This window comes from Sabethes cyaneus, chromosome 3 (assembly GCF_943734655.1).
Source record: "Sabethes cyaneus chromosome 3, idSabCyanKW18_F2, whole genome shotgun sequence".
Taxonomy (NCBI): domain Eukaryota; kingdom Metazoa; phylum Arthropoda; class Insecta; order Diptera; family Culicidae; genus Sabethes; species Sabethes cyaneus.
The window spans coordinates 61,184,943-61,212,557 of NC_071355.1; the positions used below are offsets into that span (position 1 = coordinate 61,184,943).

Consider the following 27,615-nt stretch of genomic DNA (forward strand, 5'->3'; position numbering starts at 1 on the left):
CGAAAGCGTAGATTGTGTCGACGAGGTGTTAAGTTAAATATATTCACACCTCAGGTTTTGGATGAGGAACTGGGGTGTTCAACTCCAGGCAGTTTGTGGAACCGACCCTGCCGTGCACTTCAGCAGGGACAAGAACACGCAAACCTAGTGAATTCTAAGAACCGTGTGGAAGTCAGGAGATGTTTTCCAGTTTTCGACCGTCGACGAGAGCAGTTCCAACTGGCACTGCAAGGGGTCAAACTGCTAACCAAAAGGATCGCGTTAATCTGTGTCAAGGCGATGTTCTATCCTCAAGGCTCACTTTCTCCGATCACCATTTGCGGCCGCATGTTGGTTCAAGATTTGAGGAAGAACGGCTGCGATTTGGACGAGGATGAACGTCGCAGACTAGCTCACGAAGTGTACGAAAGACCCCGTAGTAGGTTCGAAGACCACTTGGTTTAGTGGGCCGAGGTTGTCTTCAAAGATAATTACTAAATCCAGATTTGTTGGACTGTGATTGCTCACTATCGATATCAAAAGAGTTTGGATAATATCATTTCTAGATTATTTCAATTGGTTTAGTGTTTTTTGTTTTATTATTATTATCTTCTTTCTATCAGAATCAGCTGGCTTCACATTTTAATTCCCTTACTATTTATCGTCGTTATTCGTTTTGCTGCACATAAACACACATCACGACGAGTTGTCGACTCATTTCTAGCAATTGCTCCTAAACATTTATTAGTCTTGCGTTATGTTGTAATTTGTTTTTGCATTGCGTGGTATGCGTGTATGTGGATACGAGTATAGGTGTCGCTGTAGACCCGAAGAAACATTCTTCCGGCCATGCGCGTCATATCTATTGTGTAATGCGAAGACCCAAAGTTTTTTTTTACCTTCAAATTTTTAGTTTTCACTATTTTAATAGTTTCTCGTTTCATCTTACCTTATCTGTTTTTTTTTCTTCTTGTTTTCATTGTGTTGGGAAAAATGTTTTGCGCTATGCTTAGAGTGAGTGTAATGTTAATCATGGTTCGCTGTTTCATAACGAAACAAAATCTGTTGGTTTTTTCTTCTTTCTTTTAAAAAGTTTCTTGCTCGATAATACAACTTTCGAATTGCACATTCTGTCGCGCTCTTTCAACCTTTCGTCGCATTCAATCCCTCCCTCAAACTTTTCGATCTGGCTGTGTTTGTTATTATTTTTGTTTTGTTTTCTGTAATATGCACTGTCATTAAGGTAAAAAAGCTCTAGCAGCATTAATTTTAGTTTCCGTTTGCCTTCGTTTATAAGAGTGTGTTGTAATTTATTCTTTTTGAATATGCTTTTCGGCTTGATTCAATTAAATTAGTTTATCTAGTTGTTACTTTAGTAATTGTGAGAAAACTGCAATGCATTATACTTTACATTGATTTTACTTGAATTGTTTTATAACTAAAACATTATATAACTAATTGCAATAGTTTCCAATATAACGATTTTTTTCTGTGTTCTATTAAAGTTTCGTCTGTTCTAAATGGTAAAAAATTAAAGTTTGTTTTCAATTTTTTACATAATTAAACTAAAAAATGTACAAAACACGCTGAACTATAGAGCGGAAATGATGAACTTCTACACATACTGTTTACAAATATAAATAAGTTTAGTTTCTGTATCATTTTTACTGATTTACACCTAGGTGTGATTCAAACGTTGCGTTCGATTCCACCTCGGAGGACGTGGTATCCTTCGCTATAATTACCTTTATTTTTTCTGTTCGTTTCTCCATAGACACTAGTTAAATCATAAAACTATAAAACAAGGAAAAAGCATTCTTTTTTCCGACAACTACTTCCTAGGGTTTACTTATATGCGTGAATTATGGTATAAGCTAAGTAGTATTATGTAGAAACAATTTCACTGCTCTTTTTACACACATATCATTAGGTCATGCTTTTCTAGGGCGGCCAGATCTCCGAACGAAAAGCTCCAGTATCCGATTGCCAGTCACACTGCTGTGCGCAGTAAGCATTTGCGTGCAGTGTGGCGAAGCATTCATCCGAAAACATCTAAAAAATTCCATAAATCGCTGGGCACAGACTACTGTTGAAAAGCAAACTATTTCGAAATGTTTGCTTGGAAATTTCAAAATTTAACGATTATTTTTTACTACTAATGTAAGTCTAATCATCACATTGAATTGCTAAGAAGAATAAAATTAAGCAATAGATTTTTTGTTAACATTTTTTTCGTGAATGCTTAGCAATCCCACCGCATTTGCTACTGTCCTGTGTACCTCTCTCCACTGGTAGGAAGAAGGAAGAAATACATATAAAATGATGATTGCGTCGGGACATGTGCGTTCACAATGGACACATTATAAGCAGATTACTGTTCGTTTATGTGATTTTTGTTTCGCCAGTGTATCGCCAATGCCGAATCGACGTAGGTTTGTATAATGCAACTCTGCTTTTCCAATTCCCTCTTTCGTGAGCATAGAATTAAAAATGGTTCTAATAGATGCTTGCAGGTATATTTACAAATGGAAACGCAATGGTTTTAAAGGTCTTAGCAACTAGGAATCATTCGAATTCAATATGAGTATTATATCGGAACCATCAGGAATCAGCGATACGGAAGCCTATTAGTCTATTCAGCATAGAAAGCACACTGAATTTCGCCAGCAAAAACAAGCAATTTGACTAGAATTTTGAAGGAATAATCCTATCTTATATTGAGTTGTTTACTACCAGAGTTAATTAGTTTTCGTCAAAATTTGCAGAACAGATTGCAACCAATGGCATTTCAACTTACATCCGCACGGAGTACATAACAATCATTAAAAAAATATAGTACAAAACAAAAACTAAACTCTTTTCTTTTCTAAATCCTGCAGTGTAGTTGGATGAAAGAGATTGTACCCCTTTTTGGTGCAGAACGGTGCACACGATTGTACTTGCATGATCCCGACGCCATCCATCAGCATTTACTGCATCTCCCGGTACGCAAGTAGAAAAATAAATCAGACTGATTTCTGCCCGCAACTTGCACTCGACATTTCATTACGCGCCAAAATAACTGTCCAACCTTCATCCCATGTACATAAATTATTATCCTACCCAGCAAATCTCACTACATAGAATTATGACTCGACAAACTGTTAGTCCATCTGGATTTATGCTATAGCGAGCCCGCAGGAAAACTAGTAGAACTATTGCTATGCGCCAGGCTTAGCATCGACCCGGATAGGCTGCCCTCTTCGTCCGGGTACGTTTCCTTGGAGGCCTCGGCCAGCGCGAGAGCACTGCAGGTAGGTATAAGATAGCTCATAAGTCAGTGAATTGAGGAACTAATAGTACTACGTACCTAAAATTCATCCGCGCTGATTCTTCGTCGAACGCTTCCTGTTGTTTTTCATGCCTCTCTCGGAGTTGCCGTATCCGTTCAGCGCGCTCCTGGTTGAACTGCTGAAGTTCGGTTTCCATCTGTTGCGATAAAAGTAATGAAAGGTACACATTGATGTCCCATTTGTTTTTCAAAACCAGACTTTCAGCAGCCACTCACCTTACTCTCCAGCAGGGCTCGTCGCACGCTCACTCGATCCTCGAGCTCCTTCCGTTCGCGATCGCGCTGAGCTTGCGCTTGCATACGGTTCTTGCTCTGGTATGCAGTTAAAATGTCCAGCTCATACTGGAGCCGATCCTTCAGCTGGTGACATTCGACTTCCTGACTTTCGTCTAACCGCAAACTTTGCTTCTGTAGCATGTCGGCAATACTTTGTTCATACTATAATAGAGAAACAATCGTTATGAATAGCGATCTTTGCAACGCTGCTCAACAACTCTTACCTGATCGCCCAATAACGTTAACTTACGATGTTGCTCTTCTTTTAGTTTCTTTATCACAGCTTTTTGTTCCTCCTTAGGCGTTGTCTGCAGGATTTGAGCTTTAAGCGCCTTATACTGGCGCGTCTGGGTTTTACATGTTTCGCGGAACTGTTTGCGTATTTGCAGTTCCTTTTGCTGCAAACAAAATGAAAGATTTATTTTTTGTAATGTAACATAATTTCGTTGTAAGTAACAAACCTTCAGACTTTTCGGTTGCTGCTTAAGTTCTAGCGCATGCTTCCTCAACAGTTCCCGTTCGGCCCGGTCCATGTACTCCTTTTGATTGCGCAATTCGCTCTCGTGTTGTTTTGATATCTAATAAAGCGGTACTTACAAATACGACAAAAGAAAAATACAACAATATACTGACTTGCTCCTCGCGGAGGGCATGAACACTCTTCTGCTGTCGATATTCTAAATCCTGAGTCTTTTCGTGGTGTTTGATGAGCATTCCATGCGCTTGTTCGAGCTGCTGCTGCTTCTTACTTAATTCCTACAGTAAAAGTAATCAAAATACACGTTTATAGAATACTACAACTAGAACTCAATCGCAAACGCAAACAACTTACATCCCTAAGCAACTGATTTTCGAGCTCATGCAAAAGCATCATTTTTTTCCTTCGGAACTTGCGCATTTCCAGCTCAATGTAGTTCTTCTGCACCCGCAACATTCGCTGCTCTTCTTGAGCCTCCGCCTGCTTCAGGTTATCCTTCTGTGTCCTGGGGGCAGAGAAAAAAAAATATCAAATCTGCCCATTTGCTTCTTAACGGACAGCAAAGCTATACTTACTGCAACGTAGCATCACGCTGCCGTTTCGGCGTGGAATCGTCCATCGAAAGCTCACGCTTCCAGCGCTCCTTATTCGCCTTGTATTCCTTCTTTTTATGCAGTTCAAAAGCTTTGCGGTCGCCTTCCTGTCTGGTTGATATTTCCTTGTATAGTTTCTTTTCGGCAACGTTGTTCTGCTTCATCCTGCGTTCAATTTCCTGTTGGTGTTTTACCTGAAACCGAATATTCCAGTCAAAATATCAGCAAATACTGACTTTATTGAAATGTGCTGAAAATTACCGATAATTTATCTAATTCTCTGGTGAAGTTATGTAGTAACAGATCATATTCCTTGTCCAGGGCCCCTTTGTGTTGTTCCATTTCTACTTTGCATTTTTCTTCTTGCTTCACTAAGGCTGCCTGATGTTCTCGGCGCATACGCTTGTAGCCAGACATTTGCTCATGCATTTCCTCCTGAAAATAGATGAGGAAAAATAAATTTATTGCTGGTCAATTCGAACTACGTCGACCCAATTCATCGACTCACCTGCATGTGTTCCTTTTGCTGTTTCGTCACAATACTGGTAGTCCTAATAGTAGCGAAATTATTGGCACCGTGCTCAGCCACGGCATTGGCGGCTGCTTGCGATACATGGTTATGATGCGGATGATGATGAGGTACCACTGGACTAGATGACGAATTTTGATAACCAATACTAGCACCCATGCTGCCGGATCCAGAGCCGCTCCCACCAGCACCGCCACCGGTACTGCCCATACCTCCACCACTTCCGCTGCCTACGCTGATTCCCAAACTCATTCGATTCATACCGTCGCCGGGCATCATCCCATCTCGACCACTCGAGTTGTTCATACTGTTGTTATGCAACGGCGGCAAACCAGATCCGGGCAGCCGGTGTCTTGAAGCGTTCCGAATCACGCCACCGTGCTGATCCATCGAGTGCAGAGAGTGCTCCGAGGTTATACTGTTACTCTTACTACTATCACCGCCGATTTGCTCATCCGGTGTATCTTCGGCATCACCCACATTGCTCTCCGTCTCACAGGAATCCACCATCAGAATCTTTTTCATTTTCCTATAGTTCAAATTATCCAATTCCCTAACGGCAGCTTTCGTTCTACGATTAACAAGATATTAATTTATTTAAAAAAATAGGCTTTTTAAATAGATACCCCTACCTTGCTATTAAATCAATCAGCACATTCGGGGATCGTATTCTCGTCACGAAAGAATGAGTTAACAGTTTACTAGAGTTGGGTCGTTCCACTGGAAACTTCTTCAGACAAAAATCTACGAAGCTTCGAAAGACGTCAGACCAATCCGGAGCCTGCATTAGAGAAATACAATATTCTATTATTTTAACAACGAACTGTTACTTAAGCCTGCTGTTATACGCACCTGCAGCGTAGGCGCCTCATTCTGCGCGATATGATAGAGGGCCGACATCGCGTTCATATTGAAATACGGAGGCTTCCGTTCAGCTAGCTCGATACAGGTAATTCCAAGCGACCATACGTCCACCTTCCCATCGTACTGACCTTCGTCCATCGCTAGAATCACCTCCGGTGCCATCCAGTACGGCGTACCAACAAAACTGTTCGCAGGACACTTGATGGCGGCGCTACCAAAATCAGCCAGTTTGACGATACCCTGTTCGGTCAGCAGGATATTACCAGCTTTGATGTCACTGAAATGGGCCAAGCAAAGCAGCATAGCATCAAAATTTGGAAATGCTCGAGGTGCGCATGTCTACATTTATCTTCTATCCGATATCTATCCGATCTGGCATACTGGATTTTTTACGCGACTACCATATAATCAATAAATATGCTTAAATCGTATTTACTCCAAAGCTGCGGTAGCGCGGCGTAGCTACCACAGGATGAAGCTGGCTTCCGCTATGGATAGCACGAAAGAATAATATAGGGAACTGAGAAAGAACGTTCTCTATTTTGAGTATGAACATGAAACCCAGCTGTCGATTACCTTTTGCGAACGACTATTGTCATCCAGGCATCCGGAAGAGTCATATCGTTGACCAATCACAAAAAGAGAAATGATTCAAAATTGCTACCCTGCGGAACATCAGAAATATTGTGTTGAGACCAGAGATTTACGTTGATTCGATCAAACTTTTACAAAAGTTTTTTAGAGCAGGCAAACCTGCTGCATGTGAAAACCATTCTTGTCGTTACACAAATAACTAGTGCATACTAACGCTGTCAACCATTAGCAATTTTTTTAACTTTTGATTAAAATCAGGCAGGTCAGTATTTTTTTGGGAAAATAGCTACTGACCATTAACCATTCCCCAGAAACCAATTCACCGGTGAACCAATTGAACCGGTTCACAAGAAAGAGCGTTCAAGCGAACGGCTTTTGAAGAAAAACCACGGTTCTTCAAACGTACCCGAAGATGACACGAAGTTTGGTTCGTGAATCGTAATTTACCAAACGGTCAACCTGGCGAACAAACAGCGAATGAATGAACTGTATAGCGTTTCGCAAAGTGTAAATCACGGAGTAAAATCATTTTACGGAAAATACAACTCCGCGGAAGATTTCGTAAGCGCGCGTTCTTCGTATATGGTTACTAATTCTGCGCACCGCATATTTTCAATAGAAAATGAAATATTAGAATTTGAAATATTTGTGGGGGAAAGCAGGGAGCTGCCGCACCCTTTCTTAGTTTAATTTTACATCCTACACTCTTAAAAAAGTTTACCTGAAAATTGGTTGGATTTAGCTAAAACTTGGTTAAAACTACCCAAAATGCCCATAAAGTATACAAACTCAGATTTTGAGTAGTTTTTCAACCAACAAATTTATAGTAAGATCTCAAAAGTGCGTTATTTGTCACAGAGAATAATTCAAGCACCAGCAGCAAGTAGCAAAATGGGTTGAATTTTTTACCCAAAATTTGAGTTTGAACACCTTAAGGGCATTTTGAGTAGTTTCAACCAAGTTTTAGCTAAATCCGACCTATTAACAGTTAAACTTATTTAAGAGTATAGACCTCGTAATTCAGGTTAGGATATGAAATGAGGAAGGCAACTAGGAAAAAGCGCCAAACATATCTCTAGCCATCCCACACCCGTACCTAGCGCCTCCACGTGGCTATACGTGGGAATACTTCAATCAACTGGCCCGCCCAGTTAGCTTCGGAGTACGATGCAGGCGTAATAAGCCAGTCATCGTATGTTCGAATCTCGGCTGGGAGGTGCTGCTATAGAGTCAGTAGGATCGATGCACTAGCCCCGTAATTGTCCTGTACTCGAATAACCGACTGCGAAGTCTGTCAATAAAGAAGGGTCAAGCTCTCAACAGGACGTTTATACCCATGGCTTTGCTTTTTTTTAATTCAATTTGTATAATCGAGTAACCAAGCTAGGAGTTGCGGGGTCGTGTGGTTTTGAGTTCCTAACCTTACACCTGTAGTTTTAGGCAATCATTGATCCACTCGACTTTATTTTCAAGAGTTATATTATTTGAACTAGGTTTTTTGGTAGACTAATCTATCTATCTCCCAGAGAGCGAAATAGGGAGCTATATCCTTGGCCATTTGCAGCCTGACTTCTGGTCAAAATGCCATTAGTTCATCCTCGAGGGTCCGGAGCATCACCTAACCTTTATTAGCAAAGATACTCCCAACGACTGTAAATAGATCATTATCTATATGAGAAGCGTTTGGTACGGGAGGTCCACACTTTCTTTCTTCCCCTTGCTTTCAAGGAGTTTGATGGAATTAGGTATTATTTCTAGTTCCACTTCATTCCTTGGATCCTTTGAGGAAATTGAGCGGCCAGTGTTCAGTATAGTTTTTCATAGTCTTCATACAAAAAAAAGCTTTCTACCCTTTACAGTGGGGCATGATTGCAAAGGAGCTAGGAAAATGCTTTTCAGAGGAATGGCATACAATTACAAATGGTAAACGGCTCGATAATGCGTAGTACCGGTACCTCGCGTATCTGCAGATATAAAATAGACTCCACAGTGGTCCTCAGACTTTCATGCAGCAGCCCATATCCCTAACTGAACGTCGTAAGGTATGTTGCTGCTTCGTCGTAATTGCCTATTCCCGTCCTATTCAACACAAATTATTAAAAATATCAGCATTTTTATGACATCCAAATGCTTTTTATGATTAAAGAAGTTCTACCAGCCAAATTTCTTACGTTTTTTCGTGCGACAAAGAAGAAAATGTAGACTAATCGTTTTAATTTCCGTCATTCATAAATGAAAATAACTCACGCAAGGCATTGTCGTTATTCTAAAGCCAGGAAAACTTGCCTGACCTGCAGAAATTTTGCAGAATAACATTTGTCATGCTGTTTTACACAAATATATGCGCGTTAGCTTCGTAAACATTGTTGTGATTTTTAGTTCAGACGATGAAAAATTTTGATGGACGGATTTTAAAACGGTACGACGAATTTAAGAAATAAAGTCAGTTGCGTAATTTCAATAATATGCTTTAATAATCGCTTTTCAGTGATTTCAAAGTTCACGGATCGGAAGGTAAGTGTGTTTTAGTCAAATCAGCACAAGAACTTTTACAGTATTCATTAAATCCATCCAACAAATGATGAAAATTAGAATGGCTTTACTTACTACGACGGAAATTAGAAATAAACCCTACCAGTTGGAATACGCGTAACTTTAGCAGCGTTTCTTCAACGCCCACAGACAAATAGACATAGCACTCCCAGTCACATTCTTCGTACGCCTTAACTTAACTGTCATTTCAAAATTAATGTTGGTTGGGAATATCTCTAAATTTGTCAAATTGACGCTTTTTGACAAAAAGTGGGGAAGGCCTTTGCTAGTAAAATACTTGCTTGTCCGAGTGTTCATCTCTTGTTGTACGTTTATATCTGGGAATGCGGATTAACTTCATCTTTCCATGAGTTAACAGTTGATATTTTGATCCAGTATCGTGCCCCGAGACCATTTGAAAAGGGGGTAGGATATGGGTTCATGTGAATCCACTGTATATATCTTCTAAGTATCTGAGGTGGGTGAACCACAGAAAACATGCAAGCGCGCCTAGCAATCCGCAGCAAATTTACTAGTCTCTCTGGGTCCTTTCCAATTGACCCGATCAAACTTGGAAGCTATACAGTGGTTTACCGATTTTATCTACCCATCCGAAAATTTTTGGTAGATATATTTGGAAAGTAGACAAATTTGGGGAAAAATAAATTGCTCCAAAATAATTTAAATGAACAAAAAATATTGTTTATATTGATCAATTACTTCAATTATGTATTATTTCAGCTTAATTTTGGGCATAGGGCTTATTTTATTCATATCAACCATTAGCTACAATGCATGTCAACTCAGCAATATTATGAAAAAAGACATCTCGAAATTCAAAATTGCTCCGATTTTATTCAAATTTTGTGTACTTATTCCTTTGCAGTAAATTTTAGATCGTTATTTTTATTTGTTACTTAGGGTTCTCTTTTCTGAGTTAGCATGGTCTCAAAAGTCACCATTTTTTCCACCTTTCTTTATTTAAAAAATCAACTTTTGATTCATTGAACCGATTTAAATAATGTTAATACCAAATGGAAAGTATTTTAATGAGCTTTTCAGTAAAAAATATTGGACTGAAACCTAAACTTTTTTTCACGAGCGATAATGGCGGATATTGAGCACAAGTGGGCACAATCTTTTGACATTCATTGGAGGAGCGTCGAGGTCGCCCTGACGGAGTTACTATGGATACATTCATGATTATTTGTTGTTCGAATGTAAAAATGTAAACATTGTTCAATTTTGCAGATCAGCTAAAGAGGAACATGATTGAACGGACAACAAGTTTTATGGATTGTGGCTTTCCAGTTTTCGCAAATTTCAGGGAGAATGTCCAAATACGCAACGGAAAGTTTCATATCAAGTCGAGACGCTGTTCGAGAGCAAACTTGACAACGGCTCGACCAACATGAAGTTAATGTTTGCGTTATTGTGTAATGTTTGCGTTAATGTGTAATGTTTCGAATGTTTAATTCGCACGATTGTGAAAAAGTATTCTGAGCCAGTGCCTTCAGCAAATTATGGCCGCAAACCATTATAAAAGTTTAAATCCGTTTAGTTATGTTCCACTTCAGCTGATCTGCAAAATTAAACGATGTTTACATTTTTTACACTCGAACAACAAACTATCATGAATGTATCCATAGTAACTCCGTCAGGGCGAACTCGACGCTTCTCCAATGAATGTCAAAAGATTGTGCCCACTTGTGCTCAATATCCGCCATTATCGCTCGTGGAAAGCTGGATAAGTCTTTAAAAAAAATGCCACGCGAGTCCATTGCATTTTCGCATCTTTATTTCTTAAAAAAAGAGTATCTCAAAAATTAAAGATGTCACATATCTTATATCTTTACGATATTTGATATCGTATATAAACAACTAGCTTGCCACGATATTTGATATCGTATGTACCCAGCTAGCATTTTCATATGTATAAAAAAGGTAAAAATCAGCATTACGTACAGATACTAGCATGTGTATAATAAATCGTATTTCATGCGCAAAATTGGCATATCCGTACTATTTTGGAGGCGATATACGTGATTACGAATAATTTTGAGCGTTACGACTATATAAGTATTTATATACGATAATATCCGATTAGGCGCGAGTCGCTCTGTACTGCTCTACGATTTTGTGCTGAAAATCGTATGTATGTCAGTCATTATCATTATATACGACAGAAAATCAACTTGATCCCACTTTATCCAGCTTTAGTTACGATTTCGAGTTTGTTAGGAGATATTTGCGATAGTTTTCGTACATTGATATACGAGTTGGTGCTAGCTGGGTAAACAACTAGCTTGTCATTGAAAGTATAGTAAAAAAGTTAAAATGAATATTTTAAATGTTTTAAGTGATTTTAAGAATTTCAAGGCTTCTACAAAGAATGTTATTGCAATCATAAAAAACTTTGAACGTTTTTTCTGAAAAGCTCCTTAAAATACCTTTTATTCGGTAATAAAATTATTAAAACCGGTTCAATGGTTCAAAAGATCGGGATGTTTAAGGAAAGAAAGGTGATAGCCATCGTTCCTAGCAAAAAAAAAATCTCGCAAAGGATCATTATGAAATGTTAAAAATATACGTTACAAAATAAATGGAAGTTAGTTTGCGTATTTGACTTCAGCATTATTATTCCCATTCTGCGTATAATTACATACCACAGATGCCATATAGTAAACTATAAAATACAAATAAATATTCCCTGTTATGCATAAATTCATGAAATCTTCCAAATTTTCATGCCGCATGGTTGAAATGACAATTTTTAAAAAAGGTAGATAAAACCGGGTCAAAATGGTAGACAAAATCGGGGGTACCTAAAATCGGGTGTAGATTAAACCAGGTGTAGATATAATCGGAATACCACTGTAGTGATCAGCACTTTCTTTCCCGGCAAAGATATCCACAAGGCCTTCTGGAGATTTGATTGCCTGACCAACAAGCACTGAACCGAATCGCCCATATTCTCATCGATGGCCGGATTTCCTCGGACATTACCAAAATACGATACAGGGTGCGGATGCGGATATCGACTCGGGTCATTACCTAGTAGCAGTATCTGTGCGCCCAAAACCAGCGGAGGTATCACAAAAACGCCACCTTCCTCGGTAAAACCTTTCAACAATTAGACAGCTCACAAGCTGTCGAGAATTGCGCACGCCTACTGGATGTGGCTATGCCTTCCTCAGTCAATCTAGGTGCTTCGACTCTTGAAGACGGATAGGGCAGGACACGCTCGACCGTCGGTTAGGCCATAATCACGGTGATAGGTGAAGAATCCCCACGTGCACGGAACAACTGGTTTGGGGAAAATGTCAAAAAGCGATGGAAAGGAAAAAAGAAGGAAGAGGAGAGGAAAAATTTGGCCGAATATCGATGAGCGCAGAATCAGTTGACTGCAATCCTGAAGAGGAAGAAGTGCTTAAAGGCGGTCAGAGGGTGTGCAGAGCTAGAACAACTATTCCGAGCAAATGACACGCGCAAGTTTTATGAGATCCTGTAAAGGATACAAACCGAAGCTTGATATGTGTGAGGACGAGGAGGGATCACAAATGAGCGCGAGGTGGTCGACAGATGGAAGCAGTTCTACGATGGGCATCTCAAGGACGATATAACAGAAGGAGGAGGAACGGAAGATAACTCAGGAATGTTTCGTAGAGATCCAGTTGGAATTCGGACAACTGAAGGCTAATAGAGCCGCGGGAAAAGACCGACTTTCGGCAGAACTGTACGCAAATGGTAAGAAACTACTAGCAAGAGCACTTCACTGGATAATCTCCAGGGAGGAGAAGATACTAACGGAGGAGTGGACGGAAGCTGTGATTTGTTCCATCTACAAAAAGAGTGATCGGCTTGATTACTGTTATTACCACGGCATGACGTTGAACAACGCCGCTTACAAAATACTTCCCAAAATTTTTCTGGTTTGCTAGAAAAATTTACTTTTTCGTAAAAAAATAATTGCTGTACGATGCTTGTTTTCTAATATATACAATTTTTAAACCAGAAAAAACTTTTTTTTTGGTTATACACGGAAAAACAAGACACAATTAAAGTTTTTACAAAAAAATAAAAATACCTTTTTCGCTAACCAGTTTCGTAACCTGGGTTAGTTCCAACTCGACCACCGAATAAACAAACATTTTTGAGAGAATAAACAAACGTTTTCGGGTTGTCAGTGTATGGCTAATAGCGGGGTTGAAACTGTGAAAAAACCCAGTGCGAACCCATCGTATAGAAGAAAATGCCACTCAGTGCGAAACTAAGTACCTAGGTTAGATCTAAGCAAAAACACTTCAGTCCCTGTAATATATTTTCTGGATAGGTGAGATTTTTTCAACAATCTCTCTTACATTTTCAAACAAAACCGATTCAAGAGTTATAAATTTTTGTTTTCTGGAAAAGTAGGAGATTTCGAATTATTCGAATATTGTATACAAAATTTCATAGAAATTTGCGACTTTTTGGTTCAAACCTGTGCTATGATTTAAAAAATGACCCGTAACTTTCACGTTAAAATTTCTAAGTCAAATTTGTGGGTCAAATGAAAATTATACACCACAAAAAGCTCCAATAAATTTACCAAAAACAGGGAAGGCACAATCTCTTTGGCTCAATTCACATTTATTTAACAGTACCGACTAAACCAAGTAGAATTTGAAAAAGTTATCTATGGAGCATTTGTAGAATAAGTGATTATCTACAACTTTCTGAACAAAGTTAGGCTGTTTCCTTGTGTATTTACGGTTCTACAATGCTTCTACCTCGTTGGTAATCAAATGAACAGTCATTCGGTTACCAACGGGATAGTAGCCGTATAGCACCATAAATACAAAAAATACAGCCTATTTCAGCAACATTCCAGATAATAATTTGTTCTACAAATGCCCCATAGATAACTTTTTTAAATTCAGCTTGGCTGCGACGTTACTATCAAATGAAAGTGAATTCAGTCAAAGTGATCGTGCCATCCCTGACCAAAAATAAATAACGGAAATAATTAAAAAATGAAAACAATAGTGCCATAATCTCATGAAACAGTAAAGTCAAACGATAACATGCAGGTATTCTCGATAGTGGCATTTTTGTTTAATATCACTGAGATAAGACATAACCGTATTGATTGCGCTCCCAAAAAACCCACATTGCGAAGCCAGTTTGCTTATTTGCTCATATTAAGAAATACGGACAAAAACGCTACTAAAATAAAAAATTTGGAAAACTGCTCTATTTTGTTATCATCTAACGATCATCATTATAAATATAAAAAAAAACAATATTTCTATCTAAAATCTTCAGCTTGGATTTTTTAGTAAACGTTTCGTTGATTTAATCTTTCAGACATGAGCATTTAATAGCTATTTAAATGAGTACTAATTTAACACAAACGTTTATCTCAAATAGTCTTTGATTCGTAATTAAATTTTGGGTTTAGTTATGACTTTCAACTTGCATTTTTGGTTTTAATATTAAATTCATGACGGTAAATTAATTCTTTTGTGCGAATGGCATCAATTTAAGCCATGATATCATAAGCAGCTGATAAAACTATCAATCTTGGACCGCTTATTTTAACCTTGCAATGCGTCATTTCCACCCCAATGAATCAGTCACGGTAGAGTGACGAGGCGATACACTTTCTTAGAAATTTACTACCAAACTCGCACTTACCGGTGAATCCTCCCCAAACTATGCAGATAGCTTAGCCCGCGTAGCACGCCATCACATATAGCGGAGATTTCGTCCTCCTTGAGTGGCCGCTTGTGTACCTCGATGATATCGGACGCCGAACCGACGCAATACTCCATCACCAACCAAGCGGTGTTTTCGTGCAGATAGCAGCCCTTATACTCGATCGTATTAGGATGATTCAGCTGCCGCAGAAAGCGAATTTCCTTCAGGATATCCTGCCACTTTTCCATGCTCTGCTTGCCCAAATAGGACATTTTCTTGATCGCGACAATCTCCCGCGTAAGGTTGCACTTGGCATAGTAAACTGCACCGAACGATCCATGACCGATTTCGCGTAAATCTTCAAATATCTTCTCCGGGTCATGTTTGTTGAACAGTTCAGCTATCTCGGGATCCTTTAGACTTCCCGGCCTCATTATAGGCATGCTACCGACACAGTAGTGGCAGTAGCAGACACAAGGAAGGGAAGCGAAAGGAAACTACACTCACGCGGGTAGACTATTATCACACACCCTATCGTCACGTTTTAACTATTACTTCTTTATTTGGACCTGTACTATGCACAGCACTTTCACACTATCGTTGGTAATTTTTATTTCGTTTCTTTTACTTTGTATTCGATTCACTTTACCAGCGTTGTTTATGTTTCCTTTGCTGCTGCGCTCGAATGATTGAACGATGGCCTGATACACGCCGATGCATATAGCGTGAACTCGCTACTATATTATATTATTGTCATTTGTTTGCTAACTGATTAGACCACTCGGTGCCACATTACTATTTTTGCTCTAAAACCAAGCTTGCTGCACATTCCCTTTTGCCGTTTCCCTCGCAGTGGGTGATGTATTGATTCCGGTTTGGCCACTGGATGAACATTTTTACGACTGTCAGCTAATTTGGGAAGGCTAGTAAATTAGCAATAACCGTGTCTCCATGATCTGAAACCAAAAAAGGAATAGAGAGAACGAGAATTATAGTGTTACATGAATGCACTGACTAGGTACTGGGAATCCAAAAACAGAAGAACAAATGAATAGAGACAATATATAAACAAAGGCAAGACGACGGTTTCTAATGACTTAATAAATAGTTAGTCGTTGGTTAGACTATGTACTATAGCATTCTAAAGGAAAACACAGTTTGATTGAGCTGGTGTTTTGAATGGAAGTGTTATGTCCGTAACGTCAAAGATTATATTTAGTAGGAAATGGAAACCGACACGAGTTTACACTATTCGCACTATGTTTGTTATGATTCATCAGTGTATATCTTAACGCCTGTAGAATGTGACGACAGACTAATACGAAAATCTTAAATCAATTGAATTCCCATGATGGAAGGAATTGCCCATAATGTTTCACCGTCGCGACGTCGCATTTTCTCTGGGCTGCGCATTGCAAACTATTATTAAAAAAAACTTACGCTCACAGGAGAAACAATCGTCATCATCTCACTAAATGGCAAAAGTTAGAAATTACTATAAAGACGACGAAAGGAAAAATTACAGAATAGCTGATTGTTAACAAGAAAATTCAAAACAAGTCTATTTTTTATTCACTTAATATACAGATCGTCACTACAGAATCGAATACCGGCGCTGCTGAGAGTTGAGCATCCCATTGGCAGGCAACCATGTTTTCGCTGCCAACATCTCGTGTGTGCGAAAATGAGATAGCATGTCAGCACTGCGTTTCACTCAACTGCCAGCAGTCTGATTTGGGCCCGCTGTCAAATTTTGAGCCCAGGACATGCTGTCGCTGACACGGGAATGACACTTCCAATACCAACCTATACAAAAAAAACGTAGCCGACATAGAGCGGGCCCAAGCTGACAGCTTCATAGATGGGCTCAAGCTGACAACCGAGTCGGATGTATAAATTGTTAAATTTTGTTAGTTTTAGTTCGATTTTAGTCAAGGTTTTAGCATCACATAGCCAATTTCAGGCAGACAATTAATGCGAAATACATGAAACTGTGAAAATGGTTAGATAAATTCGTTTTGTGAAATCGCTTTGCGTTTGCCGCCTTTTTCATGTGAGCAACGAAAATATGACGTCATATCAGCCCCCTGGTCGCTGACGTTTACTGCAGTTCGATATAGAGATGTCGATGGGGTGGAGTTGAGCCCAGAGCTGCCATAAATACAGATATTTGTGCATGCATAAATTTGGGACCCTACCGTTTTCTCCGGAGTATCCAGCTTTTTACGAGCCATAATGGAGCACGTGTTCGTAATATTTGACTAGCATTTTTGACATTTTCCTAATACATCGCACGTTTTCTTTCCGTATATTCCTTTAGTTTTACCGTGAAAGCACGGAAAGAAAATGTGCGATGTATTAGGGAAATGTCAAAAATGCTGTTCAAATATTACGAACACGTCCGTCATTATGGCTCGTAAAAAGCTGGATTTAATTTTCTCGATCTAATCTTTTAAATAACATAAATAGTTTATGGACTACTTTAAAATACAGGAATATTAGTAGAGCCAGAAATCACAGCAACTGAAATAATTGATGGGTCCCAAATTTATGTATGCACAGATATCTGTATTTGTGGCAGCTCTGGTTGAGCCTGAGACTACTATTTGTCGACCAACATTTGAAAGGGGCGGATAAGCCAACTGTCAAACAGACCGAGCGAGGGTTATTTTTTGCTGGAGCAGCATAGGCAAATGAACTCTCACTCGTTCTGTTTGACAGTTGGTTTATCCGCCCCTTTCAAGTCGACATTTATTTTTTCTTTAAATAAGCATTGAGCAAGGAGCAACACAAACGGAGTTTTAAGATAAGTATTGAAATTTATGCAAGGGGTTTTCAGTAAGGCGCACAAATGCATAGTATTCAGAGATTAATTTTGTAATCATTTACGAATTAATTACGTAATCAATGGTATTCAGCGTAGTAATCAATGATAATCTTAAGTAAACATTGGTAGTCATGAATAATTTATTTTTATAGTAATCACGAGAGCTTGATTACTAAAAATTAATGGTAATTAGATAAGTAATCAAAGGTAACATTTTTCAAAGGTGCATAGTAATTATTGCTGTGGGAAACCCCTTGAATTTATGCCAAGCAGTCAAGGGGTTTCCAGTGAGATGCAGTGCGTAGTAATCAGAGATCAATTTATTTTGTAATCAATAACGAATTAATTTACATTTTTAAACCTAATTTAATAAAATTTTAAATCCAATAATTATTCGACCTGAACCCATACTTTTTATGTTACTTAAAACATTATTTTTATATGTTTAAATATCAACACAGAGAACAGATTAACATCACAGAGAACAGATTAACAGGCTCGAAGGAAGTAATCGATTTTTTGTGTCAAAAATGTCAAAAATATCCATGTACCTTTATCAATATTTCTTTGTGCTAGAGTTACATAGCAGCGATGGCAGCGACATCAAAATTTAGTTTGCCACTTACTGCTCGAGGGGTGCTCTATTGAAGGATTACTCGTAGATTACATAAAAACGATAAAAACCTTTTACACACTTTTTGTCAATTACCTGGTAGTCTGTTCTCTGTGCTAAAAGCTTAATGAATATGTGTTCTATTAGTCAAAGTTTAGACAAATTTGCATGAATTTGTTTGTAATGTATCTACGTTATGCAAAGATAGAGAGTTTGCATTCGGCAACGCTGCATTTTTGTTTATAGCAACCACCTGGAAAATCAGTAGTTTGACAGATAACTGCTTTTTAGTTGCACGATCGTGCAACTAGCGGACGTGCAATTAAAAGACGGTGCGACTAGAGGACGTGCAATTAGCGCACGAGTGCTGTAGTCTGTTCTCTGTGGTTTCACGGCAACCTGCAACATGAAATGCCAGAAATGCAGTTAGTCTTTAATCTAATGATTGATATAGTCCTACGTCACCTACAACCATAAGGGATGTATACCTTGTAATTTTTTATATGATAGTAAAACCACTGACGAACTGACATGACACATAGAAGAAAATCCTCTAAAAACCATCGTCCTGCACATTTTGCTTGCACACTAGCACCCTCTGTTATGCATGTCGCGGAGTAGCTTGCATTTGCAAGGTTTTAGGCTGTAGGATTTTTACATTTGAATGGTTTTATACTGAAAACTCGAAGCAACACTCGTGCGCCGCGGTGTAGCCATGTTGCGAAACATGCTTTTTTGAAAAACGAGTGGTTTTTGATTGGACGATGGAATTATCGCGAGTGTCTCGTCTGTTTGTCTGTGATAAAACTTAACTAAAACTATGATTATAAAAATTATAAAACTTTAACCCAATATGTCCTAGCGTATGATATATCATACCTCGTCTTCAAAACCTGTTTACTGCTGAATTTCAATAGTTAGCATTGTTAATATATCACTTCAAGAGAGATAAGACATCAATCTGATGTGTGTGTGATATAATTTGGCAGTTTTTGTCATTTCATCTGTATTTTCAACAGGGCAAAGTTGTGATAAATGGCGGAAAAAAGTTGAAAAAATGGCCAAAAAACTTTGTCCCCAGAACGCATGAAAAAGTCTACATGTCTGACATGTAAATTGTATATGTAATGTTTGTCACAAAATTCGATAAGAAATCTGTAAACAACTTTGTAATTTGTTTGCTTGAAACTGAGCCTATGAACTATTAAACCTGCGATATTTTGGCCTTAAAAGCATTCCAAATGACGATTTTGCGTTTCCCGACACATTCGAGCCATAATATAATAGATTACAGAGTTTCACTTCATTTGGTCCAAATTTAGGTATAATGGGTCCCGGGTCATAATGGGTTAAATTAAACTTGCAAAAACCGGGAAAACGGCAAAGATAACTATTTTGTTTTTATTGGCGATACAACTTCAATCAAATCCTGAATAAACTGGGAAAAATGTCTGAATAAATTATTAATGGGTAGCGAACTTGTTAATTTCTCAAGTGTGCATAAATGTCGCCTTCATTTATTGGTAAAGGCGGTCGTGGGCAGAAAGGTACGAAAAAATACTCTACGCAGGCAGACACCGCAAATGCAAAGTCATGGTTTTCATGGTCATTTTTCTCAAGAACTAAACAACGTATTGAAACCAACATTTTTTGATATTCTTGGTAAAGATTTACAAATGAATTTTATAGATTTTTGAATTTGTGAACCAACCACAACGTGAAACAAAAAGAAAAATATGTGCGAAAAAATGCAACGTTTTTCTTTTTTCTCAGGTCGTGTTTTATTTACAACGTGTTTTACTTACCAAAATTACAAGCTCAAAAATAAATATTTTTCAAACGTTTACGAAGAAAATAAAAAACAGTTAATTACAATTGCTGCTATTGGAAAAAACATTTTTTGATGAGATGCCCAAGACCATCTTCTGGCGGTATCTATTTTTTGTGGAAATAAGTCATATTTTTCAAAATTAGTTTTTTTTATCAGCAAATTCGGATAATGAATCACAAAAAAAAATCAAAATTTACTCAGGCTGAAAAATCAGAGGGGTTGTGTACATAGGTATAATATTTTTTTTTGAAACGATGATTTTACAATTGATGAAGGTAAGGGAAAGTAATGAAGAAGGATTTTTTGGAAATGGAGGGGAAAGAGTGGAAACCCAAGCAGCACTTGCAACATCTTCCATGTGGCTATTAAGTCTTGTTTAAATTGCAAAAAACTTCACCGGTTACAGTATTGAAACACGCAACAAATAAGCAACTTCATGTTATTAATATGTTGGATTCAGGTTATCCAATACTTATACTGGCTGTCACAAATATATTAGTCTATATCTAGTAACATGAAACTTCATCGCAACATCGTGTTATTATAATCCCATTGCTAAACAATAATGTCACATGATGTTGCATCATGTTGATTACGGCATATTGTTAAATAAAATGTAACCAAACAAATACAACCAATGTAACATCATATTCTGCCATATTCTTATGAAAAAATATTTTTCAACGAAGGAATGTTTTTATTTTAACAATAATTACACGAACATTCATCAGAAATCCATGGCATTTACTAAAATATTATTTGATTGCAGTATCTAGTTCGATTTTACACCGCATTTTTCCATCGTAAACGAATTCTTAATCTGGCTGGGTTAATTCTTTAAACTTGAAAATAAGTAAATTAATAACTTTCACGAGGCGCATCAAATAATACAAAGCAAAATTATATTTTGCACGATAAATTTTGAATGGCATGAAGATTAGCTCATAATAGGCCCAAAAAACTAAAGTCGCATTAAGAATATTAATATAAATAATTTTAGTCTTGGAGCCCTGAGAGGAAATCCCGGTTCCCGCTAAACATAATTCGTGATGAAGTTGCTCATAATTGTTTGGTTTTTGTGCGAGGAAAAAAGAGAAGAAAGTATTTTTGTTTTTGTTTTCACGCAAGTTTTGACAACGCGGCATAGGATTTCGTGGGAGTGCGAACAGGCTTAAAATCTCTTTTAGTATCGTAGTCGCAAGTTTTGACAACGCGACATAGGATTTCGTGTGAGTGCGAACAGGCATAAAATCTCTTTTAGTATCGTAGTCGCGAATACCTGCTTGTATTTAGATAACGCGCATTGGTTTTTGTGCGAGAAAAAAAGAAGGAAGTATTTTTGTTTATGTTTTCACGCAAGTTTTGACAACGCGGCATAGGATTTCGTGGGAGTGCGAACAGGCTTAAAATCTCTTTTAGTATCGTAGTCGCGAATGGATAGATAACGCGCATTGATGTTCCATAAAACATCTGTGTAACAATTGGTTGCATATAGGCTCCACCTGCGCTTTTTCAATCACATAACAGTTCGATAAAGGTAACTGATGCGAACTTTTACTATATTTGAATGTTTCAATTAGAGTTGCGTAACCCTTCAACAAAGCAACAAATGGTGCTGCTTGGGAAGGAAGGGGGGGTAATAGGTAGCTACGCTTAACAAGTTGTCGTTGTGACTTCTTTCTTTTGTCCAATGCTGGAAGGTGCATGAGTCGAACCAAGCTATAATCAGAGATTATAACCGGATTTGAACCCACAACACCTGCCAGGGCGTGTGGCTCGCTGGTACCCGTGTACCTTTGAACCATAGAGGCGCTGAACAAAAGAAGTCTGCCCAGCCCTCCGTAGCGTTAATAACCGTAGCGACATGGGTTGGGCTATTTTTAGACATAAATTGTGCCTCTTCCTCCACCTACTGTAGAAACCATCGACCGAGAAGTTTTAATCTAACTTGTTTTTACTTTCAGGACGACGACACTATGCAGGCCCTTACGACTTGCAAGGTACTGCGTCCTGCGTGTGACTTTGTTCGTCCGTAAGCGTGTAAGTCCGCGTTTCTCAGTGCGGGTCTTCGGAGAAAGGCTCCGTTCCTATGAGGTATAGGCGCGCATAGGTGACGCATAGGTATAGGCCTACATAGGTATAGGTGCGCATAGGTGACGCAGGACCACGTAAGTCGCTTCGTAGTGATAGTAGCATGTATCCATCCATGTAATCATTCGATTCTTCCTGTATACATGTTATATGCAAAATACATACATGCTACATGCGTTGTATCTTGGAGATGAATGAAAAATTTAAAATATCTTTAATCAATAAAAAATGCGTTGTAATGTTATATAACATTTATCAAAGTATGTATTGCCCCTTTTATGACTATTTAGACTACTGTGATAATCATGTAATGCAACGTACCGCATTTTGCACTGTTAATCTGACACTAGAGTGGCTTTTAGTTTGATCTACTAATGAGTTTGACTTCTTTTTTCTTCTTTCCCTTCTTTTTCACTTCATTTTCTTTGAGCAAAATCGTGTGCGAGATTCGACTGTGATAATCGTGTAAATTGGGGTAGTCTAAAAAGGGGCAAATGTCGCAATAGTAACATTGTATACGTTCAATCCTCCAAAGATTTCAGAGTTATTTCTATGCGCATTTGAAAACAATTTAACAAAATCAAAAACACAAACTATTGCTTTTCTCAAGGGATCGGTCACTCGGCACACCCGGTTTTATGTTAAGCGTGCCGAATTGTACCGAACATTGCTGAACTGTGCCGTAACTTGCGAAATAGAGTACCTATAAGTAGAGCGACGACATGTCATTTTAAACATCTAGAAGAGACCAACAAAAGGGTGAATGTGAAAACGTAAACAAATCAAGTGAGGGCTAATTGTTTCCTAGCCTAAAGCTTACTTAAAAAATGTGGCTATTTACCAGACATTTTGCCAACTGCAAAGTAAGAAATTACTTATCATTTTTTCTTGTAAATCGAATTAGATATTTCGTACGAAAAATCGGCGGTTCAATTCAATTGCATGTAAAACTACGCCTGAAGGTGTAAAACGAGGTATTAAATTATTTCTTGTGAGGTGCGTCTAGTTGAAGCTTTTTACGTTTATCTATAATTCTTGCATCCTCACTCTGTTTCTATGCACTCTATTACGTAATTGAGTCGGAGGTGTGCCAGTGTGTGCCGTATACTGTACCGAAGTATGCCGATAATGTGCCGAAGTGTACCGCGGCACAATGTGCTGAGTGTTCGACCCCTTGGATTTCTGCTACCTTTCAGAATTTATAGATTGTTTTAATTAACAACGGTTCCCCCACGTTGAGTGGATTTTACCAATTCAATTCCATTTTATCAACAGCACATCTTTTCATTACACTTTCAATGAAACGGCAAACATGCGTATCCATATCGAATCATATTAAAACCGAACATTATACATCTTTAGCGCACTTTTCCAACACAGATATAAAATTCGCCTAGGTTTAATCGTCTCGCCGTAAAGAAATTGCGATCTGGTTTGACAAAAGACTTTTGTAATTTGTAATAGCACACTTCCCTAACACAGACATCAAATTGGATGAGGTTTAAAAGAAATTTGTTGGCACGAGGGGGTTTTGTCACTCTTTCAGAAATCATGTTGAGACGAGGAATCTTCGTCACTTGTTTTGGCTTACTACCCAAGCACAGATATCAAATTGGTATAGGTTTAGATCATCGCAAAGAATCTTCAACCAATCACGAAGCGAGAATTTCCAGTTAGACAATACTTCATTATTTTCAATTTTTCAATAGTACGTACTTTGAAAGAAATAGGTTTCATTATTGATGTGGATGCTTTCATTTTTCGTGACGCTCGCAATTTTCGATGTTTTGGAATGACCCTATCCGAAACCTTGCCGTAAGTCGTAGTCCTATGTCAAAAAACATTGGGCACCAGAAATAGCTTTTTCAGTGATTTTTCGAATTAACGCATTTCTTACGCGATTTTACACGCATTGTTTACATCTCCGTGCTACGAAATTTTTTCACAGTTGTACATTTCAACACGTTTTGCTAATTTACGAAAAATAATATTAATTGGGAACGAATAATTCTAAATTGTCATTTTAAACACCTATTTCTAATCAATCAGCACCGAAGGAATGAAGGGCTGAGAGCGCAGCTATTACGACAGAACGATTCGATATCGATATCGATTCGTCGAATGTCGAATATAAGGGATGGTTGAAAATTTAACGAATAGATTTTACGTTCAGGACATCAAATTTTTTTAGGCTGACAAAAAAGAATGTTTCATGACTTGCTTGAACGAGCACTATCTTCAGAAATGAAAACGAGTGAAATCGCAGGCAGGGATGGTTCGATCACTTTGACTCAATTTTGATTCATTTGACAGTACCGTCTCAGCCGTGCCAAATATGACAATGTTATGTATGAGACATTTGTAGAACTAGTTCGAATCTAGAATTTTTCTGAACAAAGTTTTGCGGCATCTTTTGTAGTTACGGTGCTACAATGCTAGTAACTCATCAGTGACTAAATGAACGTTCATTTACTCACTAATAAGATACTAGCATTGTAGCGCAGTAACTACAAAAGATACAGCAAAACTTAATTCCACAAAATTATAGATAATAACCTGTTCTACAAATATCCCATATATAACTTTGTCATATTTGGCCCCGTTAAGACGGTATTGTCAAATGAATCAAAATTGAGTTAAAGTGATCGAACCATCCCTAATCGTAGGTATCATATGGTTGTCATCCCAGACTTGGGAAGCAAAAATGTGCTAGTACAATATTCGTTGATTCATAAATTATAACAATGCTTGACGTTTATTTGTTTTCACTATATCGTTTTACACGTAGAAAGATTTATGATCGACTACAGGGATACCTCGATATAAGACAATTTATAATTTCAAAAAGTTGTCTTATATCGAAATTGTCTTATATCGAAACATGATTTTTTCACAAAAATTTGGCATTAGCAGTCACCAATTTTGCTCTGTGTTGTGTGCTTATGTTTTTTGAACTATTTAATATTGTTTGAGCTATTAGTTGTTTACAATTTTTAGGATTATTTTGAAATAATGAACAAATTTATGGCGCCGCTTTTGGGATGGAAAATGTGCTCTGGTGTCGTTACCAGCTATGTCAAAGGCATTTGTCATATCGAGGTAAAAATTGTTTTATAACGAGGTTGTCTTATATCGAGGTATCTCTGTAATATAAACATTTTTCGAATTGGTTCAGAAATGAGCAAGTTATTAGCGCTAAAAAACAATCATTTTTTCGTGACGCTCGCCTTCTTAAATTTTTTGGAGTGACACCCTAGCTTCGTTACCTTCCTGTATAATGTAGTCCTACCTCAAAACAAAATATTTCACGTGTCTACCTATTGTCATACAGAATGAATATTTTATACAGTTGTCCAGTGAAAACATTCAAAGCCTCTAAAATATTTCTATTTGTCTTGTAAACTGTTTAACATTTTTCCAAAATTCTGGGTTTTCCAATATTGATTCCACCAAAAGATACGTGCTTCAATCTAACCTTCTAACCTGTTAAATCATTTTTCCATGTGCTGCAAGAACCAGACAGTTATGCCACTTATAATTAAGCATAACAGGAATCAAACAAAAAGTATGTTTTCGCTTTGAAAAATGAGGAATAAATTAGTAGATTTCACCTTGTATTCTTTTTCTTGTTTATTGTGGCTTCTGTTCAATGCCATCCGGATTTTATTTTTTCATGCAGGTATATATATCCTTTATACACTTTTTGTTGCATTTTTCGACTCGCTTTAAAAGCATTCACTTTACCAATGCGTAAGTCAGAAGAGATGTCAATTTGATTTTCTGATTAATTTCATTGATATCTCTTCTGCATGTTGAATGAACCGCATAATATCATGTCCCTAATGCGGTGCGAAGCTGGCTTACCCATCCCCGACAGATATCGTCACCGGAAGCAGATGCTCGTTGTTGACTGACCAGTCGGCAATCATTTCAGGGAGCGCCCCTGAAGGTGACGTTTCCACTAATATATATACCAACAGCACATAACACGACCGCCGTCACAGCAGCGCTAATCGCTCATGCAAAAAGATTACCACCTACTAAATCGGTTCCTTTTCAATTAACAGCATTTAACACAGACGACCCTTCCAGTGCTCTGCGGTGATGTACAAGGGCAGGCCGCGAAAAGACCACAGAAAACTTTCTTCCCTTTCGTCGGATCATTCACTTGCTCGTCGGACGGAACACAAAATGGCGATTGCACACAGAGAAAATATAGATGATACACACAACTTCACACCGTATTAAAGCAATAAGGAGTGAACTGAGGAACCTTTACTCACACTTTGGGTATCTTGTCGTGATTGCGGAACACCAGAGGGTTCGGTTCTGGCCAACATCCCACCTCGGAACTACCGGGCTGACTTTTTCGGAAGATTTCTCTTGTGTGAAACAAATTATCTTACGCACCCATTTCGAAGTTTTACACGGTATCGGTCACAAAGCTTTGACGTGAAAATATCACTATTCTTCGGTTCCACACTCACACGGCCAGAATCGTACCTTCAAACAACCATTGCTGTAACAACGGAGCAGGCCTAGCTGTCGAATCAATCGCCAGACATTTTTTTACACACATTCCTCTTATGGAACAATTTGTGTTCCATGCACTAAGCCGCAACACGTTAGTTTTGAAAAAATATGACAAAAGTCTTCACCTGAACTTCCTGAACAGAATTAAACCAATTTTGAACAATTTTAGTAATTAAATGCTAACCTTTTCACTTTAATTTTCGCACACGAACAACGAAGCAAACGCGACTGCAAAATTTCTACTTGGCTGACTGACGGATTTGCTTTTGCTCTCTGCAGTCTTTGCCTTCACTCATTACATTCACATTCTCACGGCTCACGCGGCCCTATCCGCAACTGCGGCTATACGATGCTGAAAAGATTATGATACCTGTTCGCCCCTTCACGAAATACCGTAAGAAACTGTCAATGTGTACGCGATCGGAAACGAAAAATATTTCCACTTCATTCTTTCTCATGCAAAAACCAGGCAAATATCAGCAGCTACGTATAGTTGTCAATGTGAAGTTCGCATAGTGTTCGCTAGGTTTGCTAGTGTTCGCAGTACGTAACAGCGTTGCTAGAATCGCAGTTAAATACCGAACAGCGAAAAACAAAACTTTACCCTCAATTGAATTCAAAATTAGAAAGAGAAATGTTGAGTAATTGAGATAATTATTATGCATAAACCATTGATTATTGTTTGTTTTTATGCTCAAATAAAGCTTTATCTTCGCAGGCATCCGTTGACGTAAACACATCACCGAGCATTACGATAGCGCATACCTATCTGGTATAATTCTTGTTGAAAACATTAAGCCTGTATTAGTACACACAGATGTTGATTGCCCAACCTAAATGTTGAAGTAATGTAATGTGATCT

General features: G+C 38.1%; 1 protein-coding gene across 3 annotated transcripts; it reads right to left on the bottom strand.

Moving 5' to 3' along the window:
• Window positions 1-562: 562 nt before the first annotated feature.
• On the bottom strand, window positions 563-26,991 carry LOC128741113 (serine/threonine-protein kinase Tao). Of its 3 annotated transcripts, none has more exons than XM_053836690.1 (14): window positions 26,631-26,991; window positions 14,856-15,814; window positions 6,039-6,327; window positions 5,819-5,967; window positions 5,166-5,757; window positions 4,919-5,092; window positions 4,640-4,851; window positions 4,419-4,569; window positions 4,220-4,342; window positions 4,048-4,164; window positions 3,811-3,984; window positions 3,527-3,748; window positions 3,329-3,447; window positions 563-3,266 (listed from the first exon to the last, which is right to left on the bottom strand). In XM_053836690.1, the coding sequence occupies exons 2-14, from the start codon at window positions 15,299-15,301 to the stop codon at window positions 3,143-3,145; spliced, it is 2,892 nt and encodes a 963-aa protein (XP_053692665.1). In that variant the 5' UTR covers window positions 15,302-15,814; window positions 26,631-26,991; the 3' UTR covers window positions 563-3,142. The 3 variants fall into 3 exon arrangements, with proteins under 3 accessions (XP_053692665.1, XP_053692664.1, XP_053692666.1); XM_053836689.1 differs by having other exon boundaries at window positions 26,504-26,991; XM_053836691.1 differs by lacking the exon at window positions 26,631-26,991 and adding an exon at window positions 26,262-26,280.
• Between the last annotated feature and the right edge of the window lie 624 nt (window positions 26,992-27,615).

Coding starts and splice junctions, on each gene's coding strand:
- LOC128741113 (XM_053836690.1), bottom strand. CDS start 15,301: ATGCCTATAATGAGGCCGGGAAGTCTAAAGGATCCCGAGATAGCTGAA. Junction 4,570..4,639: donor CAGCGTGATGCTACGTTGCA/GTAAGTATAGCT, acceptor CTCTGCCCCCAG/GACACAGAAGGATAACCTGA. Junction 3,267..3,328: donor TCAGCGCGGATGAATTTTAG/GTACGTAGTACT, acceptor ACCTACCTGCAG/TGCTCTCGCGCTGGCCGAGG.